General features: G+C 34.7%; 1 protein-coding gene across 8 annotated transcripts in view; it reads right to left on the bottom strand.

The window, feature by feature from the left end:
• SCLT1 (sodium channel and clathrin linker 1) overlaps nt 1-23154 on the bottom strand; it is a 223477-nt gene that overhangs the window by 89418 nt on the left and 110905 nt on the right. For all 8 annotated transcript variants that reach the window (XR_010345381.1, XR_001110683.3, XR_001110682.3 and 5 more), the window contains exons 10-14: nt 22593-22683; nt 18162-18253; nt 12814-12991; nt 9943-10041; nt 5-76 (exon numbers count right to left, since the gene is read on the bottom strand). Coding sequence is in view for 4 of the 8 variants with exons in the window: in XM_064383881.1 (XP_064239951.1) it covers nt 5-76; nt 9943-10041; nt 12814-12991; nt 18162-18253; nt 22593-22683 (532 nt within the window). In the remaining 4 variants the exon portion in view is untranslated. The remainder of the gene's footprint in view (nt 1-4; nt 77-9942; nt 10042-12813; nt 12992-18161; nt 18254-22592; nt 22684-23154) is intronic.

The following is a 23154-nucleotide window of genomic DNA, read 5'->3' as shown; positions in this document are numbered from 1 at the left end:
ATACCATTTGAAGGGCTGAAAGTTCTTCTGTTAATCGAGAAATTTGTATGTTACATTGTTTTTTTGTGTTTGCAACCTGTAAATTAAGACATTTACTCATTATTTGGGTCTACAATAAAACTGGTTAATATCTGATAAAAACTTCATATAATAATTTTGATAAAAATAAAATTGCAACTTTTAGGGCATAAAAGATAAATAAGCACACACTATATTAAAGAGCCAAGAATTTGCCATGAAAGTGGAAGGAGAGTGAACAGAATGGTATATCCAAAAGGACTGTGGTTGTCAAACATTTTGGTCTTAGGATGCTTTTATCCACAATTTAAAAAAAGCTTTTGCTTATAATGGATTCTTTCTATGAAATTTCATTTCTATCATATTAAAAATGAAAACAGAAAATTTAAAAATATTTACTTATTAATCTCTTCAAAAATAATTTATTACTGGTTAACCTCAACAATATTTTTTATGAGAAATAAGTATATTCTCCAAAACTAAAATTTTTTTAGAAGAGCGGCATTTTAAAAATACTTTTGCAAATTTCCTTAATGTCTGGCTGAATAGAAGCTAGATTTTGATATCTGCTTCTGTATTCAACCTGTTGTGCTGTCACATATCATACAGCCTCTGGAAAACAACACTGCACACATGTGAGAGAATGAGCGTGAAAAAGGCAGACAATGTCTTAACTATAATTATAAAAGTACGTGTGACCTTGTGGCCTCTCTGAACAATATTTTGAAACTGCTGCTATAAAGCAAGTCAAGAGAAACAGAGTCACATATTGAAAATGTAGTAACTTTTAAGGTGTTTTTGATTCATAAATAGAAGAACTTTTTAATAACACACATCACATCCCAGTATTAAGTAAATTACTTTTATTTCTGAAATTTAAATTAACATTTAAATACAAAATAAATTAACATTTAAATATCTTCAGAAAGAATACAATTAATGTGCACAGAGTATTTTGAAGAATCCCATCTCATTGGGATTTCTCTATGACAATAATTTTTTCTAGTAACTATTCATGCTTTTTAAAAGGACTGTGAAGAATACTGATGCCAATCGTATATCATCAGTAAATTTTGTGATCTAAAGGTCTTTGGGAATTTTATAAGATGGACTATTTTGAAAATATGATATAAACCTTGTTTAGAACATTTATAATACTATCATGTACTTTATATGGTTAATTAGTATGAGTTATCTTTTCCAAGGCCTGCCAAGTATGTGATTTCTGGGTCTATTTTAGCTCTTTTTATTTTCATTTATTTATTTTTTTGACCACAGTCAACAGTAATTTAGTGTACATTTAAAAATAACTAAAAGAGCATAATCGGAATGTTTGTAACACAAAGAAATGATAAATACTTGAGGTGATAGATATCCCATTTACCCTGACGTGATTATGCACTGTATGCCTGAGTTAAAATATCTCACATATCCCATAAATATATACATCTACTTATACCCATAAAAGTTAAAATTTAAAAAAGAAGTGCATCCCAGACAGGTCAGGTAAGCAGGGAGACACCAGTAGGTGCCATGGTTCTAGAAAGACACTTTCAAAAAAAGTTCACCTGGCTGAGCGTGGTGGCTCACACCTGTAATCCCAGCACTTTGGGAAGCCAAGGTGGGCAGATCATGAGGTCAAGAGATCAAGACCATCCTGGCCAACATTGTGAAACCCCGTCAAATAAAAATACAAAAATTAGCTAAGTGTGGTGGCACGTGCCTGTAGTCCCAGCTACTCGGGAGGCTGAGGCAGGAGAATCACTTGATCCCTGGAGGCAGAGGTTGCAGTGAGCCAAGATCATGCCACTGCACTCCAGCCTAGTAACAAAGTGAGACTCCATCTCAAAGAAAAAAAAGTTCACCTGTGACAAATGGATTAGGAATCTCGAGTCCTCAGTCTCAATGACTGAACAGAAGACTAGATATAAAATCTCAAGTTTTGTCCATAAATATTACGATTATGGACTTTGCTATCTTCTTAAACTCTGTCTTGTGAAGGAGAAGAGTATCTTGAAAGTACATATTTTATTCAATAAATATCAGTAAAATATCACTAATGTGCAGGTTTGTTCCATAAGCATACATGTGCCATGGTTGTTTGCTGCACCCATCAACCCATCATCTACATTAGGTATTTCTCTTAATGCTAACCCTCCCCTAGTTCCCCACCCCTGAACAGGCCCCAGTGTGTGATATTTCCCTCCCTGTGTCCATGTATTCTCACTGTTCAACTCCCACTTATGAGTGAGAACATACAGTGTTTGGTTTTCTGTTCCTGTGTTAGTTAGTTTGCTGAGTATGATGGTTTCCAACTTCATCCATGTCGCTGCAAAGGACATGAACTCTGAATTCATCCTTTTTTTATGGCTGCACAGTTTTCTGTGGTGTATATGTGCCACATTTTCTTTATCCAGTCTATCACTGGTGCACATTTGGGTTGGTTTCAAGTCTTTGCTATTGTGAACAGTGCTGCAGTAAACATACGTGTGTGTGTTTAGCTCTTTTTAAGGTTATAATTTGATGTAGACTTTTCTTATGAATAATTATATTAAGAATCAGTGCATTCTATTTATGGATCAGTAACAGATAGCATTTATTGAGGATTAATATGTGTTAGGTACTATTCTGAGTTCTTTACATGTATTATCTCATTAATTCTCACAACAATCCAATGACGTAGTTATTATTTTCATTACAGACGAGGAAGGCTGAGGCACAGAGAAATTAAGTCATAAATGTTCCTATAATACAAATATTTTGGTTCTTATAAGCTCTGTAATGTCTGTCTCTCTCTCACATAATTTCTAAAATGTGTTCTTTTTAGTATCTAGAAATAATACAGCTAACTTAAGGGTTTATGACAATAGTAGGATATATATATTTTGAAATATATTTATAGTAATCCTGGCAAATACAGATGAATCAAACTATTCATGTCTTTTTAAAGAACTGTGTAGAACCACTGACACTGATGACATACATACATAAACTTCTATGCTCCAAAGGTCATACAGAATTTTCTAGAGTTAGTGTCTAATGAAACAAAATGTAAACATTTGTCATGTGAGGAAACACACATTTCTGTGAGGCAGTTTACTGGGGTTGGGGTTTTGAAGTCTGTTTAGGGACTAATATCCTTCTCTCACCCTAACCTCACTTTATATAAGCATTTCCCTCTATAATTTTAAGAATAGTAAGGATATTTGTAAACCAAATAGTAAGATAAACCGAAACAGGAAAATCCACTGATGGCACTAGCCATGACACGAAATAAAAAGTAAACAATGTATATATATATATTTTTTACAAATGTTATTTATTTGAGAAATATTTTCTTATTTATTTATTTTTAAATTATACTTTAAGTTCTGGGGTACATGTGCAGATCGTGCAGGATTGTTACACAGGTATACACATGTCATGGTGGTTTACTGCATTCATCCCCCCAACATTTACGTTAGGTATTTCTCCTAATGTTATTCCAATATTTTCATATTTAAAAAATAATCAAGCCACTATAATATTTTTATTCAATTTTATAGCAAGAACAGAAATACATGACAATTTATTCATTATATTTAGTCAATAAGAAGAGATACCTGTAAAGTTATTCTCAATTCAAAAGGTTAATCCTAGATATTTAAAGGACATGCCATGAATAATTTGGGATTAAATGAAAATTCAAAGAACAATGCTAAAAATAGTGTCTATCTCTGGGTATTAAACTTGTAATTTTAATTTTCTTTTATACATATTTTTCATTTCTTTTTACAATGAGCATATATCACTACTAGTAATAATTTTAAAAGTTTACTTAAGACAGGTTGGGATCCAAGATGGCTGAACAGGAACGGCTCTGGAGTGCAGTTCCCAGAGAGAACAACGCAGAGGGTGAGTGATCACTGCATTTCCAAATGAACTTTTACTGCCCACAGACCAGGAGATTCCCAGGCTGAAAAGCACCATGAATTTCCAGCACAGCTGTTTCAGCCAGCACTGTGGGTCTCCGCACAAAAACTCACACAAATCTGGGCCGCTGTTTCAACAGGCGCCTGGAATACCTGGGATACAGAGCTGCCCATTCAACTGAAAAAATAAAAGGAGGCAGAAACAGGGAGCCAGATGATGTGGCTCAGCAGGTCCTACATCCCACAAAACCCAGCAATCTGGAACGCTCTGGATTGAGAATTTCACAGCAAGCGCAGCTGGACCCAGGATGGTCCAGCATGATGTGGGGGAAGGGCATCAGCCATTACTGAGGCAGTCCACCACTGCTGAGGCAGTCTGTCAATACCAAGGCAGATCGCCATTATGGAGGAAGTTCTAACTGTACCTCTGTAAACAAAACCACCAGAAGGTTCACACAGCAGCTGGACAGAGCCCGCAGTAGCTCGGTAATGCCTCTGCTGGCAGACTGTGACTAGACTACCACCTTGCTGGGCAGGGCATCTCTGAAAAGAGGCAGCAGCACGTCAGGAACCTGTAAATAAAGCCCTACATTCCAAGGACAGAGCACCTGGGAAAAAAAGTATTTATGAGTTCCACTGCAGTCGACTTAAACGTACTTGCCCAGAAGCTCTGAATGGAACAATGGAGCTGACAGCTCAGCACTCAAGCTCCTATAAGGGACAGACTGTCTCCTCAAGCAGCTCCCTGACCATTGTATATACAAAGAGACACCTCATAAAGGAGAGCTCAGGCTGACATTTGGTGGGTACCCTCACTGGACGAAGAAAACAGAAGAAGAAACTGGCAGCAACCCTTACTGTTCTGTAGCTGCTGCGGGTGAGCCCCAGATAAGCAGGGTCTGGAGTGGACCGCCAGCAGTCCTATAGCAGAGGGGCCAGACTGTTAGAAGGAAAACTAAAAAAAAGAAAGAAATAACTTTAACATCAATAAAAAGGACGTCAACTCAGAGAACCCCTCTGAAAGTCACCAACTACAAAGACCACAGGGAGATAAATCCACAAAGATGGAAAGAAACCAGTGCAAAAAGGATGAAACAGCCAAAACCAGAATGCCTCTCCTCCTCCAAGGGATCACAACTCTTCACCAGCAAGGGAACAAAGCTGGAGGGAGAATGAGTCTGATGAATTGACAGAAACAGGCTTCAGAAGGTGGGTAATAACAAACTTCTCAGAGCTAAAAGAACATGTTCTAACCCAATGCAAAGAAACTAAGAACCTTGGAAAAAAGGTTTGACGAAATGCTAATGGGGATAAACAGCTTAGAGAAGAATATAAATGGCTTGATGGAGCTGAAAAATACAACATGAGAACTTCGAGAAACATACACAAATTTCAATAGCCGAATTGACCAAGCAGAAGAAAGGATATCAGACATTGAAGATCAACTCAATGAAATAAAACAAGAAGGCAAGATTAGAGAAAAAAGAGTGAAAAGAAATGAACAAACCCTTCAAGAAATATGGGATTATGTGAAAAGACCTAATCTACATTTGACAGGTGTACCTGAATATGATGGAGATAATGAACCTAAGCCAGAAAACATTCTTCAGGATATTATCCAGGAGAATTTCCCCAACCTAGCAAGGCAGGCCAACATTCAAGTCCAGGAAATACAGAGAACACCACAAAGATATTCCTCAAGAAAAGTAACCCCAAGGCACATAATCGTCAGATTCACCAGGGTTGAAATGAAGGAAAAAATGCTAAGGGCAGCCAGAGAGAAAGGTTGGGTTACCCACAAAGGGAAGCCCATCAGACTAAGAGCAGATCTCTCAGCAGAAACCCTACAAGCCAGAAGAGAGTGGGGGCCAATATTCAACATCCTTAAGAAAAGAACTTTAAACCTAGAATTTCACATCCAGCCAAACTAAGCTTCATAAGTGAAGGAGAAATAAAATCCTTTACAAACAAGCAATTGGTGAGAGATGTCGTCTCCACCAGGCCTGCCTTACAAGAGCTCCTGAAAGAAGCGCTAAACATAGAAAGGAACAACCAGTACCAGCCACTCCAAAAACGTACCAAATGGTAAAGGGCATTGACACAATGAAGAAACTGCATCAACTAACAGGCAAAACAACCAGCAAGTATCAAAATGGCAGGGTCAAATTCACACATAACAATATTAACTTTAAATGTAAATGGGCTAAATGCCCCAGTCAAAAGACATAGACTGGCAAATTATATAAAACGTCAAAACCCATCAGTGTGCTGTATTCAGGAAACCTATCTCATGTGCAAGGACACACATAGGCTCAAAATAAAGGGATGGAGGAAGATTTACCAAGCCAATGGAGAGCAAGAAAAAAGCAGGAGTTGCAATCTTAGTCTCTGATAAAAGAGACTTTAAACCAACAAAGATCAAAAGAGACAAAGAAGGGTATTACATAATGGTAAAAGGATCAATGCAACAAGAAGAGCTAACGATCCTATATATATATATGCCTCCAATACAGGAGTAACCAGTTACATAAAGCAAGTTCTTAATGGCCTACAAAGAGACTTAGACTCCCACACAATAATAGTGGGAGACTTTAACACTCCACTGTCAATCTTAGACAGATCAACAAGACAGAAAATTAACAAGGATATACAGGACTTGAATTCACATCTGGACCAAGCAAAGCTAATAGACATCTACAGAACTCTCCACCTCAGAGAATATACATTCTTATCAGCACCACATTGCACCTACTCTAAAATTGGCCACATAATTGGAAGTAAATCACTCCTCAGCAAATGCGAAAGAATGGTAATCATAACAAACAGTCTCTCAGACCACAGTGCAATCAAATTAGAACTCATGATTAAGAAACTAACTCAGAACCACACAACTCGATGGAAACTGAACAGCTGGCTCTTGAATGTTGACTGGATAAACAATGAAATGAAGGCAGAAATAAAGATGCTCTTCGAAATCAAGGAGAATGAATATACAATATACCAGAATCTCTGGGACACATTTGAAGCAGTGTCTAGAGGGAAATTTATAGCAATAAATGCCCACATGAGAAGCAAGGAAAGATTTAAAATTGACACCCTATCATCAAAATTGAAAGAGCTAGAGGAGCTAGATAAAAAAAAAACAACTCAAAAGCTAGCAGAAGACAAGAAATAACTAAGATCAAAGCAGAACTAAAGGAGATAGAGACACAAAAAACCCTTCAAAAAAATCAATAAATTCAGGAGCTGGTTTTTCAAAAAGATCAACAAAATAGACAGATCACTAGCCAGATTAATAAAAAAGAAGAGAGAATAATCGAATAGATGCAATAAAAAATGATAAAGTTGATGTCACCACTGATTCCACAGAAATACAAACTACCATCAGAGATTACTACAAACAACTCTATGCACATAAACCAGTATACCTCGAAGAAATGGATAAATTCCTGGACACCTGCACCCTCCCAAGACTAAACCAGGAAGAAGTTGAAACCCTGAATAGACCAATAACAAGGTCTGAAGTTGAGGCGGCAATTAATAGCCTACCCACCGAAAAAAGCCCAGGTCCAGATGGGTTCACAGCCAAATTTTACCAGACGAACAAAGAGAAGCTGGTACCATTCCTTCTGAAACTATTCCAAACAATCCAAAAAGAGGGAATCCTTCCCAAATCATTTTATGAGACCAACGTCATCCTGATACCAAAACCTGGCAGAGACTCAAAAAAAAAAGAAAACCTCAGACCAATATCCATGATGAACATAGATGCAAAAATCTTCAATAAAATACTGGCAAATCTATTGCAACCACACATCAAAAAGCTTATCCATCATGATCAAGTAGGCTTCACTGCTGGGATACAAGGCTGGTTCAACATACTCAAATCTATAAACGTAATCCACCACATAAACAGAACCAAAGGCAAAAACCACATGATCATCTCAATAGATGCGGAGAAAGCCTTTGACAAAATTCAGCAGCGCTTTATGCTAAAAACTCGCAATAAGCTAGGTATCGATGGGACGTATCTCAAAATAATAAAAGCTATTTATGACAAACCTACAGCCAATATCATACTGAATGGGCAAAAACTGGTAACATTCCCTTTGAAATCTGGCACTAGACAAGGATGCCCTCTCTCACCACCCCTGTTCAATATGGTATTGGAAGTTCTAGCCAGAGCAATCAGGCAAGAAAAAGAAATAAAGGGTATTCAATTAGGAAAGAAGGAAGTCAAATTGTCTCAATTTGCAGATGACATGATTACATATTTAGAAGACCCTATCGTCTCAGTCCAAAATCTCCTGAAACTGATAAGTAACTTCAGCAAAGTCTCAGGATACAAAATCAATGTGCAGAAATCACAAGCATTCCTATATACCAATAACAGACTAAAAGAGAACCAAATCAAGAGCAAACTCCCATTCACAATTGCTATAAAGAGAATAAAATACCTAGGAATACAACTAACAAAGGATGAGTTCGTGTCCTTTGTAGGGACGTGGATGAATCTGGAAACCATCATTCTCAGCAAACTGACCAAGAACAGAAAATCAAACACAGCATGTTCTCACTCATGGCGGGTGTTGAACAATGACAACACGTGGACACAGGGAAGGAGCATATACACTCAGGTCTGTTGCTCGGGACTAGGGGAGGGACAGCAGGGGTAGGGGGTTTGGGGAGGCATAACATGGGGAGAAATGCCAGTTATAGGTGACGGGAGGATGGAGGCAGCAAACCACATTGCCATGTATGTACCTATGCAACAATCCTGCATGATCTGCACATGTACCCCAAAACCTAAAGTATAATTTTTAAAAAATATATATATATATACACATATATATAAGTTTACTTAAAAAAAATCAACTTGGCAACAGTGTGGAACTTAAGAGAGGGCAAAGACCCAGCAAAATGCTTGGCACACAGGAACGGCTCAAAAAATACTTCCTGAGTGAATAGTTGTAATGGCAAGGAAAAGCTGGTACAGGAAGTCAACAGGAACACCTAAGGAAGGAATGATCTGGGACTACAAGATTAAGTTCAGTTTCAGACATGTTGAGCTTCAGATGCCTGGTAAAACTACATATTTGAATAGGAAATAACTGAATTTTAGGAAACATCTGTATATTCCGTTTGCAAAACATTTGAAATGAATATTAAGATCACAATGCTTTTGAAAAATTCTCCTTAGATTATTTAAAGCTTCATGCAAAAAACAACCTTCATCAACCTCAAAATCAATTTGATTTTATTTTAGGATAAGAGTTGGAGGAATGCTCATACCAAACTTCAATAAAACATTTTTTATCATTAAAATATAAAATTTATTAATATTTATTTTTAAAATATGTTGAGAATATTATAGGCTACAGTCCAAAATTAGAGTACTCTCAACTTTGTGAATAGGACAGAGCTCCTGCAGAAAGGATACAGAAGATTAGAAATCAGAAAGCACAGGGTTTACTTTGGACTCTGCCTTAAATTAAAAATTTTATCTTGGGAAATTATGTAATTTTGGTCAGATAATGATAAAGTAATAGATTTTTTTTCTTTACACTGATTCTGTAAAAGTATTCAATTTCTAAGAAATACTTTTGCAAAAAGAAATGGTATACAGTGGCTTTGTGGAAATGAAAATTCTACCACTCAGTGCTTGGGACAAAGCAAATATTTTAACTTTTATTTTTTCTGAACTGATGAAGTTTTGAAAACCAGTTTAAAACTACAGTTCACATAAGAAATAATACTGCCCACAAAAATACATATAAGAAATAACATTGTCCACAAAAAATACAGATAAGGAAGAAAAGGAACATCTTTATCTGGTGGAGGGCTATACAGTATATCCCACTATCCTACTGGAGATCATTTTAAAGGAAAGGAGCCTTACTCGGTTCCTTTACGTAGGCAAGCATTTTAATTTTAATTTACAAATATCTAGGTAGAATTTAGTCTTTAGTTGTGACTTAAATTCTGAATTTTAAATATAATTAAACATCCTTACTTCTTTCTTGGTTCTTATGGTAGCATCTTGTATAATCTGAGAAACTCTCTCACTCATTTTCTCTATGTCTTCTTCTTTTTGCTTCTCCTCAAGTAGAGCCTTCAGAAAATAATCATTTCATGTTATAGATCACATCATTATTAGTAAAGATAATAACAGGTAAAAATCTATCCACTAGTCACTTTCTACAAACACCTTATTCAAAACTTCTGGGACATCTCTACTTGAATATCATGTTGAAGTCATGAATGATATTTATTTTCCCTAACCTCCTCAGTTGCCCTTGTCCTAATTAAAGACACTTTCTCTTTGGAGTTTATTTCAGCCAATGTTTCTAACACTCTTCTAATTTCTACAGCCAGAAATCTTAAAACCATTTTTGAATTTTCCATTTTTTGAAAGTCCCTATATAAAGTAAGTCATAAAATCTAGGTATTGTATCCTTATAAGAATCTCTTGCCTGGATGCGGTGGCTCATGCCTGTAATCCCAGCACTTTGGGAGGCCAAGGTGGGCAGATCACCAGAGGTCAGGAGTTTGAGACCAGCCTGGCCAATATGGCAAAAGCCCATCTCTATTAAAAATACAAAAATTAGCTAAGTGTGGTGGCACAGATCTGTAATCCCAGCTACTTAGGGGGCTAAGGCAGGAGAATCACTTGAACTCAGGAGGTGGAGGTTGCGGTAAGCTGAGATTGCGCCACTGTACTCCAGCTTGGGTGACAAAATAAGACTCCATCTCAAAGAAAAAAAAAGAATCTCTTCAGTTTCTCTCTTTCCATTATTTGGTATTATTCAAATTATGTCATTCATTAACTCATAACTTGATCATTGCAGATACCACTTGTTTTGCCTTTGATGTTTCTATCCCTCCAATCACTTCCATTTCCCACTAAATAAATATTGCCATAATCCTAGCTCTGCTGTCAGTCACACTCCATTTCCTTGCTTCTCGGTGAAGCAAAACTCTGTAACTTGTTCATCTCTAACACTTTTCCTCTCAATCTCTTTTATATTCCATTGAATCAGGCTTTTACCACCATGGTCTCCATATTAATTATCTATGAGTAAATTTTCAGTACTTCTTTACCAGCAACACTTGAGATATTTACTTCCCTTTCCTTGTACATTCTGCATGTGGTTTCAGCACATCACCCACAGTACTGGTTTTCCTCCTTTCTCACTGATCACTCCTCTTCAGTCTTCACTGCCGATTCTTCCTCGTCTCCTGAACCTCTTAATACTGGACTACAAAGGTTCAGTTCTTGCTCCCCTCTCTATCTGTTCTTCTTTTAGTAGCCCAATAAAATCTCATGGTTTTAAATATCATTTATATGCTGAAAATCCCCATATTTACATCCCTAACACAAACATTTTTCAGGGTTTGGAACTCCTTCAATTAGGCCAAATTGAATCCCATTTTAAATCAACATGTAAGTGACCATGTTTTGCTTCCACCATCTTCCAAAGGTATCACACACATTCTCGCCTCTTTTTTTAAAAATTGTTTTAAGATAAATTTCTTCCACCTTAAATAAGTAAGCCAGTGAGAAGTAACAGCTGTTCTTATGTAATAACCTTGAGGGAGAAAAGAGGAACTATGCTAGGCTGTACTTCCTGCCTTGTTTGTATGATCAGTTGGGAGAAACTTTGATTATGAATGAGCAACTGAGGATGGGAACCCTCTAGCAATTAAGCAATGAGTCAAGGAGCATCTTAATATTGTAGCCATAGACAGCCTCTGTGAGGGTCTGTTGACTTAGGATTTGAGTGAACAAGATTTGGGAGGATAGGTAATGAGTGTTCCTACTATTTTCTCTTTCCATTGTGCTCTACACAAGATGTTTATTTTTAATGACTTGGTATTAAGCGTGCTCATACAAGTAGGCTTCAGAGGGTAGAGGTAAACAATTTTGTCTTGACTTTAATTTTTCTAGCTGATGTAGGTGTTCAGAACAATTCCCAAGAATATTATATCTATTGTGTGCCTCTTAACTATTCTAAAAGACAGGATTCAGATTACAGATTGAAATATTAGTTGACAGGCATAAGCACTTTAGTATTCCACAGTTATGATTTAGATAATTCTTTTTAAATTTCTTATTAGTTTCTCAATGTCCAACTTACACTATATTCTGTTTAGCAGCTCTCTTGAAAAATCCTCTGTAATAAAGGAAATATAAGTAAAACAAAGTATTTCTTTTGTATCCCACCATACCTCCTAGCAGAGTATTCTGTATATACTAGGTGTTCAATACATGTTGGTAAATACATTCATGATTTAATGAACTCTACATAAGGAAGGCAGCAACATTAAAAACAAGTCTATTTTGTGACTTCCATAAACTAATATATATTATTCATAGAGAAGCAGTATATAACAAAAAACACTGTATTAGATAGCACAGGAATCACAATTGTTAGAGAATTAAAAAAAACAGTGACATGAAGATTTCAGTTAATGAATCTTTAAAGCCAATTAAGCTTCTGCTTTATTAGAGTAATTGAGTAGATGATGAAGGGGAAATAGAGACAGGTAAGATTTATCATATTCAACTGTATAAAATATAGGGTATATAGCAGTAAAGCATTGTAACTGTTTTTTTTTAAGTATGAGACTACAGGGGATGACGATCAGTTACGCAAGGTTTGGGAAGATAAGGAAAGTCTGATATTTATACATTATTTCAGAAAAGAATTGACATCATATTATGATATTTGGTTTTAACATCCAAGAATATGGTATGATTACTAATGGAGAGAGTAGCAATTTCATGCATTTATTCTGCAGCTATTGAATCGCTTACTGTGAGGTCACATGGGAGAATAGTCAACATTTTATTATTTCTAAACATATTTACTAGCTTTCTTACCTGACTTTTTTGAAGGTTAGCTTCTTCTAAGAGTTGCATGCTATTTCTGGCTCTTACAATAGCCTCATATTTCTCATTTTCTAATTCATTGCACTTTGCTTGTAGCTCTCTGGTCTGTTTTTCCAGATGTGTTTTTTCTATTCTTAACTGGTTGACTTCTTGGATTGTCACACATAATCTAGAAATCAATAATCACACTGGGAAAGTTAAACTTTTTTAAAGGGAAAGAGGGAGATTTACTAAGCATCTACCACAGGACAGGTATTATGCCAGTAACTTTTATATGTATTAATATTTTCTCATTTGATACTCGTTATACTTCTATAAAGTAGGTTTTACTATCTCCATATCTCCATTTTAAAGAACAATAAACATACCCAGAGAGGTTAGGCATTTGATTACGTTCATATGGCTAATGAGCAGTAGAGATGAGACTGAGCTTGGATTTTCTGACCCTAATTATGTTATACGCAATTGCTATGGTATCTGTATTATACCGCTATATTATACACTGTATTATACACATATTATATAGTTACACTGTATTCTATAGTTACATTATAATGATATAAAGCAAACTCTTAAAAAATGAGTTGTTCTTTACATTTATATGGTCTTTTCTCTTTTCTCCCCTTTCATACTCTCTACCCCAGACAAGCTATGTTAACTTACTAATGTACATCTTAAAATAATTTTCTTCATATTCATATGATCATATATATGTACACATAATTATATATATACACATACACATACACATAAATATACATACATATTATACATACATCTAGCCACAGGAGCTTTTTAAACTTTTTTTAACAATAAAAATCATAGTATACACCCTTTTCTGTACTTGCTTTTCTCATCTAATAATATCTTATAGAAATCTCATCAAGTTAGAAAGCCTCCTTCCTTTCCTAGTCTAATGAATGTAACCTCATTTCACTGTCAATTTGTATTTCTCTATCAGAACATTTAGGCATATTTTCTTCCTTCTGTAAGCCATATCAATTTTGTTCTTTGAATTTCTCCTAATCTTCTTTGAACATGTTTTCTAATGGATTGTTTACTTTTCTCATCTCTTTAAAGAACTCTAAATTATAAATATTAACCCTTAGTCTGTCCTTTATGCTGCAAATATTTTTTTCCAAATCTAATTTTTTGTTATTGTTGCCTATTGACTCTATTTAGGGATTCTTCACCACACTAAAAATTTAATACAGCTAAATTTGACTTATTTTTTTCAACTTCTGGGATTTCAGTTTTTATAAAGATGATCTCCCTCATCAACAGATTGTCAGTGTAATCTCTTAGAAAGAGTTTCATGACTTTTTTACCCCTAAATCTTTAATCCTGACTCATTTGAATTTACTCCTGAATATGATGTGAGAGTCCAATTTAAGTTCCAGACTAATGGCCAGCTGTATGAGTACCATTAGTAACTAATGAATTTAAATACTCCCATTACATCCCTAAAATATGCAAATATCATATATGCAAATATCATAATTTACTTACAGATTATGTTTCATTGATCTACTTATTTACATACTCAACTAATTTAAAGTTGATTATTGTGGCTTTATAACATGTTTGGTAAGACATATTTTATAATTTTCTTTGTTATTTTCAGGCATTTCTTTATAAGAATAAGTAAGCCAGTGAGAAGTAACAGCTGTTCTTATGTAATAACCTTGAGGGAGAAAAGAGGAACTATGCTAGGCTGTACTTCCTGCCTTGTTTGTATGATCAGTTGGGAGAAACTTTGATTATGAATGAGCAACTGAGGATGGGAACCCTCTAGCAATTAAGCAATGAGTCAAGGAGCATTCTTCTAAATGGTAGAAGAAACAGCTTTCTCTATTCTCCCCGCTCCCTTCCACTACCCACATCAAAACCCTCTTCCTGTCAGTTGAGTGATTTATTTTTCTCATGCATTTGGTAATTTTTGATTAAGTCTGTATCTGTCTAAAGTTAATCTGTGGGAATCCTGAGCGGTCTGTGTGTACAATGATTATTATGGTCTCTTTTTTCCATTTGGCTACATGGTGGACATAGCTTTATTTGTTGGCTATCCTTGTTAAAAAGCAGAAATTTATTCTATTTTAGCCTTTTAATGAGAGTGTGGCTCCTTCAAGGGTTCCAGCCTCCCTAAGGACATTTACCTTCTTGTGACATTATATAGTTCCAGCCCTGAACTCCTCGGCAGGGAAGTCATGTATTTATCATTCTGGTTTTAGCTTCCTGTTTTTGTTTGTGCCTTTGAGAATTCCCAGTTATGTAAGTTGAGCATTTAAATGTAATTAAACAGTTCATGCTATAAAGTTTTTATGGTATTAGAATGCTAATATGTAAGTTAAAGAAACAATATAACTTCAAAAAAAAGTCATGTTGTAATTTATCAAGATGCTTATACTAAGAGGGTTTTTTCAGAATATTTAGTCTGACACATTATATGATTGGAATAGTCTGCAGATTCATTATTAATCATTGCTTTGTCTTCCTCCATTTCTAACCTGTGGTGCTGAATTGTTGGTCCACTCAAATATCTGCCTCAAATGTTAAGAACAGACATTAATTGTATCTGGCTTTTGTTCTTCCTTTATACTAATATTAGACTTTACCTGAGCCAAGAAAACAGAGATGGCTAAGAAATCTTCCCACCCTTGTTCTCTAACCCCCCCCGCATCATTTTATGCTTTAGAATAAAGCTAACAGCATAAAACGACCCTGCTCTTGCATATTCCAAGTCCCACCTCTATCCCTCCTCTTGACTCCCACAAGACTCATGTACACGTCATTTAACTGCCTATATAAAACCTCAGGCACCTTCCTTTTCTTTGAAACATTCCTCATTAATGAGCATTCTCCCTACTGCAATAGCCTGAATAAAATCATCTCATGAATTATCTGGTACATTTGATCTTTCACAGTACTAAAAACCCACCCAACAAAATCTTGAGGGAAAAAAATAATATTTAAATTCTGTTTTTCAATCACTTTAATATTACTCCTTTCAGGCTCTCAAACATATATATATATATCCTATGGTAACTTAGCTTTTAAAATGTCTTCAGTCTAGGAAGTGAATATTTGTTGAAGAAAGGAGAAAAAAAGTGATTTGGATTCCAATTAAGTAATGAATGATATATAAATCTGGGTGTGTTCTTTAGTAAATATGGGTGAAATCTCAAATATCAGTTTAGGCTGATAGTGGCAGCAAACCAAGAGTCAATTGTATTACTGAATAATTTTCTTTTGCTAACAATTTAAGCATACAAGCAATGGAGGTCAGAAGGTAGTGGGGGTGATTATAGAAGTAAGTGTTGCCCATCAATCGGACTTCATTCTAGGTTTTTAGTTATTTTTTAAAATCCTATTTTTAATAGTAGTATCCATTGGTGAATTATCCCTGTTGATAATAATTCTTTATATTTGTTTAAACTAAATAGGTATAAATGTTGTTTAAGGATGTTTCTCTGTCATCTATGGCAGTATCACCAGATACTGGCCATTCCTACAATTCCAGAACCTAAAACACTGGCTAGTACAACAGTAGATGCTCAACTCATGTTGAATACATGATGCTTCACCTGTGAATACGAAAGTCCCTCTTAGGAAGGAGTCTTAAAGACTTTTCTTCAGATGATGTATGGAAAATCATATCTAGTGATATTGGGATAAATTTCAATTCTCTCTTAGACGTTTTTCTACTACTCCTGTTCAATAGGCATAAAATATGAGTTTCAAGTATGCTTTGCATATGTCTCCTTTATACCGTCCAAAATTACCAAAAACAAACAAACATATACAAATTATTAAAACTTCCTTTTACTTCCTTTCTTCTCAAATCTAATTATTATTGATTCCTTAAGGGATCACACTTGTTTTCCTCAGAAGTGTGAGGAAAACACTTGCCTATATTAGTTATTTACACTTTCCACACTTGTCTATATTAGTTATTCTAAATATTAGCACACAAAAGGCATTGTTGATGTGGGAGGGGCAGGCATATATTTAGTGTCAGTTTTATTATAGTCATTGTGTCAAATGGAAAGAGTTTATTAAACAGATAAATTATTCATCAAAGCACTTGGAAAATGTTATTTTTTTCAAGATGACTTTTAGCATCTGGTTAAAAATTACTTCTTAGCTTTAGAAAAGGACAAATATATATTCTCCCTACCTAAAATAAAGTCCATAATCTAATATCAAGTCATGTTGCTGAGTTTGTATAAGAAACAAGATTTTTTAAAAAGCACTGCATGGACCATTCTGATATACCAGTGTCCTATACTCAATGGTTTGCAATTATGATGGTATTGGCATTTGAAATGTATGGGGACATTTGGTAGTTACAATGCTAAGAGGTGTGACTGGAATTTAGTATTTGGTGCCAGGGATGCTAAACATCCTGTGGTTATTGGCACAGCTCAAACAACTAAGAACTGTCTCACTCAAAAAGCTCACTCAATATTCCTGTTGAAAAACATGATACCAATTGATGATGGCTATCAGGGCAGAGATCAGTGACTGGTAAAGGTATCTGAACGGACACTGCAAATCAGAATTCCCAAGAACACAAGGAAGAATAGTACTGGGATGCAGGATACACTACCACCTTGCCTTCTGAAAGACCAAAAGAATCGATGATCAAGCTTCAGCTTGCAAGATTTTTCTGACATATTATGGCAAAGATGCAAAAAAATCTGCATTTCTCTTGCAGGTAATATTTTTTGTAGGATTTATGGTTCATGATTCCTAAAGAATTGTTTAAAAATAACATTCCTCTCCTTTATTTGCCTTCGATGTCTATGATTTATTTCTGCTGTAACTGCATTTGTAGAAGTACAGAATTACAGCGGGGTGGAGGTAATATCAAATTTTCTCTTAACTATAATTTAAAAATTTTAACCACTCTTTAGAAGAAAGTAAAATTTTAGTTTACTTAAGATCAACTATGTTCACACCAAAATTTGCAGGATGACCTGAGGAAATAAAGATGTGCTTTGTGCTCTGCAGTACTGATACAAAAGCACAGTATCAAGGGTTTTATTCATTTCCAAAAAAGTACTGGGCTAAATTTGGTACAACTATTCTCTTTCAAAGTTAAATTAATGTACTTGGTAAAGGTTCTAAAATAATATTAAATTATCTTTGAATATATATTCTAACAATCTGATATAATTTTTAATAAGCAATGCTGATAATCAGATATTACACCTGAGATCATGGTTTTGATTTAGAGTTTATAAAATATTTATTCTAGTAAATATCACACACTAAAACTCTATTGCGAAATATCTTTTAAAGCATATCAACAAAGCTAGATGCATTTAACAATTTACCTTTTTTCTAATTGTTTCATACTAGACTGTAACTGCTGTAAGCGCCTATCTGATGCTTCCTCTCTTCCTTTGGCAGACACCACATCCTCCTCCTAGAAAATAAAGAAACCAGAAGCTTACTTTGAGTATGTGAAAATTCAATACACCATTATACAGCATAAAAAAAAAACAGTTCATGCTATAAAGTTATTATGCTATTAGCATTCTAATATGTACATTAAAAGAAATAATATGACTTGGAAACAATAATAAAAAGGAGGGGGGAGAACTTTATTGTCAATCCTGTATTAATAAAAAATACTCAAAACAGTTATTGCACAGAGAGTTCTACCAATATTTCAAACTATTTCTATAGTGCAAATCTAACAAAACGAGAGGCATTTCCATGCAGATAATCTGCCTTTAGAATATGCTCTCTTAACTATATTATACTTCTCATTAACTCTCAAGGTAATCACAGGGTCTTTCTTCGACATAGTGATGCTTTGACCTATATTAATAAATTTTATTTGTATTGTCTTCTAAAGAAATTTATTGTTTATCTTTTCCTGCTTTATGTGTTAACGAATAGTTTTTAAGATCAAGTGATCCTCCTATCTCAGCCTCTCGAGTAGCTGTAACTACAGGTGCACACCACCATGCTCAGCCTAGCAATGTCATTTTAATTACTCCATTGCTTTTAGCTGTATTTGTTTGAACTATTAATATGCACCTTGAACTTATTCCAATTTATTTAGAGTTAATAACTTAGATAATAGTTCAGAGAAAACACTGGAACCTTGCAACAGTGTATATCCATGTACGATCCCAGTCCTGAGTGCCATAGTAATACAGCTGCACACTTTACAAATCCATCAAATACAGTGTTATCAGTTCTGCTATAAGCAATCATCTTTCAAAGATATTACGGGAAAATAAATATATGTATACACGTTATTTCATATTTGCCATTTCTGTTGCTTTTAATTTGTTTTTATATCTGAGTTGCCATCTGGTGTCATTTACTTTTAGCCTAAATAATTTCAGAATTTTTTGAATGCGGGTCTCCTAGGGACAAATTCATTTTCGGTTTATTTGAAAATGCCTGTATTTTGCCTTCATTTTTGAAGGATAATTTCACTGGATATAAAATTCTTAGTATTTTTTTTTTATTCCAATACTTTGTTTATTGGAAATACTACTCCAATATTTTCTGTTTCCATAGAGTTTTTTTTTTTCCCCTCCCGGCTTTTATTTTTGGTTCAGGGGGTACATGGGCAGGTTTGTTACATGGGTAAATTCTGTGTCAGGGTGTTTGGTATACTGATTATTTTGCCACCCAGGTAATGAGCACAGTACCTGATAGGTAGTTTTTCCAGTCCTCACCTTCCTCCAATCCCCTACATTCAAGAAGGGTCAGTGTCTATTGTTCCCTTTAGTGTCCATTTGTTCTCAGTGTTTAGCTCCCACTTATAAGTGACAACATATAGTATTGGGTTTTCCGTTGCTGAGTTAATTTGCTTAGGATAATGGCCTCCAGGTGCATCCATATTGTGGCAAAGGACATGATTTCATTCTTTTTGTGGCTGTGTAGTATTCCATGGCATATATGTACTACATTTTCTTTATCCAGTCTGCTGCTGATGGGCATCTAAGTTGATTCCATCTCTTTGTTATTGTGAATAGTGCTGTGATGAATACACATGGGCATGTGTCTTTATGGTAGAACGATTTATATTACTTTGTTATATATCCAGTAATGGGATTGCTGGGTTGAATGGTACTTCTGTTTTGAGTTCTTTGAGAAATCTCCAAACCTCTTTCCACAGTAGCTGAACCAATTGCCATTCCCATCAGCAGTGGATAAATACTCCCTTTTCTCAGCAACATTGCCAGCATCTGTTATTTTTTGACTTTTTAATGATAGCTATTCTGATGGATGTGAGATAGCTATTCATTGTTGTTTAGATTTGCATTTCTCTAACGATTCATAGTGTTGAGCAGTTTTTCATTTGCTTTTTGGCCAAGTGTATATCTTCTTTTGGTAAGTGTCTGTTTATGTCCTCTGCCCACTTTTTAATGTTATTTTTTCTCTTGTAAATTTGTTTATTTATTGATGCTGGATATTAGACCTTTGTCAGATGCATAGTTTGCAAATATTTTCTCCCATTCTGTAGGTTGTCTGCTTACTCTGTTGATAGTTTCTTTTGGTATGCAGAAGCTCTTTAGTTTAATTAGGTCCCACATGTCAATTTTTGTTTTTGTTGCAATTGCTTTTGGAGTCTTCATCATAAAATCTTTGCCAGGGCCTATATCCGTAAGTGTTTCCACAGTTTCTTGATGAGATCTCAGACATTAATCTTATCATTGTCTCTCTGTTCAGGTCATTTTTCTATTGCTACTTTCAGGTATTTTCTTCATAATTGGCTGTCAGTATCGTTGTGATGTGTCTCAATGTGATTTTGTGTTTACTCATTGAGATTCTTAAATTTTAATGTTTTCCACCAAATTAAGGAATTTTTCAGCCATTATTTCTTTAATTTTTTTCTGCTCCCATCCCCCTTCCTTTGGCAGTTCCAATTACACTTATGTTGTATTGCTTCACATTGTTCTACAGATTTCTGAGCTCTTGTTAATTTTTCTTCAATCTTTTAAACTGTCTGTTCTTTGGATAGGGAAATTTCTATTGATCTGACTTCAAGTTTATTGGTTATTTCTTCTGTCTTTCTCCATCTATTTTTGAGTCCATCTAGTGAAATTTTTATTTCAGTTGCTCAACTTTTAAGTTCTAGAGTTTCTATTTAAAAAATTATGTTCTAGTTCTCAATTAAAATTATCTATCATCTTCCTAGAGACTTTAATTTAAAAACAGATTTTAATTCCTTGAACATATTTATAAAGGCTGATTTGAAGTCTCTGTCTGCTAAATCTAACAGACGGATCCATTTAAAGTCAAAAGTTTCTATTGGCTGCCTCCCCCAATACCTCCCCCACAAGTATAGGTCATATGTTTCTGTCTAGTAATTTTTGATCTAAAACTTGATAGTGTAGATAATACACTACAGTAACTGTCTTGTTCTTTTGAGCATTAATTTTTTTTTTTTTTAGTTCAAGTAGACAATTACCTTGTGTGGCCTCGAAATTTGAAACCTCTTCCACATACAGCAGCAGCTGCTATCTGTAATTAGTTCTTATTGCTTTCCACTATTGCTTTTATAACTAGGCCCTAGGGTACCCTCTGTGCCTACATAATTTGAAGATCAGTCAAGATTTGGGCAAAGGTAGGGTTCATCCTCTTTGTGGTTCCCTTGCTTCTAGAGATTCCCCTGTAATTTCCAGCTGCTCTTTCAGCTTTGGGCTTTGTCCCCTGATACTTCAACAAATAAGGAAGCCTTCAGTATTCTGATGCTTCAGTTGCACAGATTTCTCTCATGTATTCAATTATAAAAAGTAGCAAACTCAAATATCTGGTTCCATATATCTCTGTCTTTCAAAAGTAGATTTCTCTTGGGTCTCTGCTTGCTTCTTCACTGGCCTCCCTAGGGTCCCTACCCTACTCCCATATGCCTAATTTAGTTGTCAGGCATGAATTTGGTAAGATTTTACACTCAGAATTTGGCTCTCACTTTTTCTGTGTGTTTCTCTTGCTGCTAGTATTTCTTCTTTAAATTTCCAACTGCTTTTCTAGTCCTAAACTTTGACCTTGGGTACCTTAAGCCCATACTGAGTTGTTTTCTGAAGTCACAGCTGTGGAGGTTGGGAGAACCGTCAGGCCAGAAATCCAGAAATGAACAATTCTTATTTCTGTTACTTCTTTCTGTTTTGGGTGCTTTCTAGTGTTTTTAAAAATTTATCCAAGTTTTAAAAGTGTTACTTATGGGAGAGTTCTTGTAACACTTAAAAAACTCTACCATTATTAGAAATCTATCATCAACTTTTTACAGATCAGGAAATAAGGCTTAGATTGTGATATAGCTAATAAGTCTTAGAGAGAGAATTTTAAATAATTATATCTATCTAAAACTAAAGCCTGATTTTTCCTTGATATTCTTCTGAAATTTCTCTATGTCATATTAAAAAGAACCAGAGTCTATTATATCAATAAATATTTTAGTAAATAACATAAAATGTAGTATTAAATGCTTGTTTTCCACTGCAAACAACCAGTTAACTGAAGCTTGATCTTGCATTAATTTGCATTTCAATAATGATGTACTTAGGTGTGATTATGATGTTTTATTGAATTAGGCTACAGAGAACGGAAATAAAAAATTCTTTATAAAGTTGTTTCCAATATTATAATTTAGCTTCCTACTTTATTTTATACTTAAGAGTAATAAAATAATTAATTCATCTTCTAACAACCCTCTTTAACACCTAATCCAAAATAAATCAACAAAATAGAAAGAAAAGTAAGCAACAGTATCCATTTGTCTTAGAAATAGAAAATACCTTCTTTTTCATCTGTCCCTGCAGATATTCAGTCACATTAGTTAACTCTTCAACTTTTGCTACAGCAACTCTTAGATCTAATTTGGCTTGCCTAAAAAATAAAGTAAATTAATAAACATTATTTTCATAGACCATTAAGAATAAAAAATTAGAATAGAAAACTAAACTGGTAAAATCAATTCTAACTCATGTGTATCTAAAATGGATCCATGGAATAAATTTTGGAAGATTCTTTTATTACTAATGAAATGCATATAGAAGAGACTAAAGAGGAAAAAATACAGCTGAATGGTGAAGGGTACAAACTAGAAGTCATGAATGCTTTCTTTGGATAAATTATATTATATACCAAATTAATTCAATAAATTTCTTGAAAAAGTACTTTATCATCTTGATATATTACCTAATAAGAGTTCTAGTGTACTAAAAAGAATATATTTATGTCTATAATATCTTTATAGAGATGGTGATATATTGCTGATTGGACTTTCTATGAAAATGAACTTAAACTTCAATACCTCGATCATTCCGTAAACACCAGAAGTTGTACTGTGTAAACACT

This window comes from Aotus nancymaae, unplaced genomic scaffold (assembly GCF_030222135.1).
Source record: "Aotus nancymaae isolate 86718 unplaced genomic scaffold, 86718_ANA_hifiasm-v0.15.2.pri h1tg000033l, whole genome shotgun sequence".
NCBI classification, from domain to species: domain Eukaryota; kingdom Metazoa; phylum Chordata; class Mammalia; order Primates; family Aotidae; genus Aotus; species Aotus nancymaae.
Note: the sequence above shows the minus strand (reverse complement) of the source record. Positions and strands in the feature narration are given on the sequence as shown.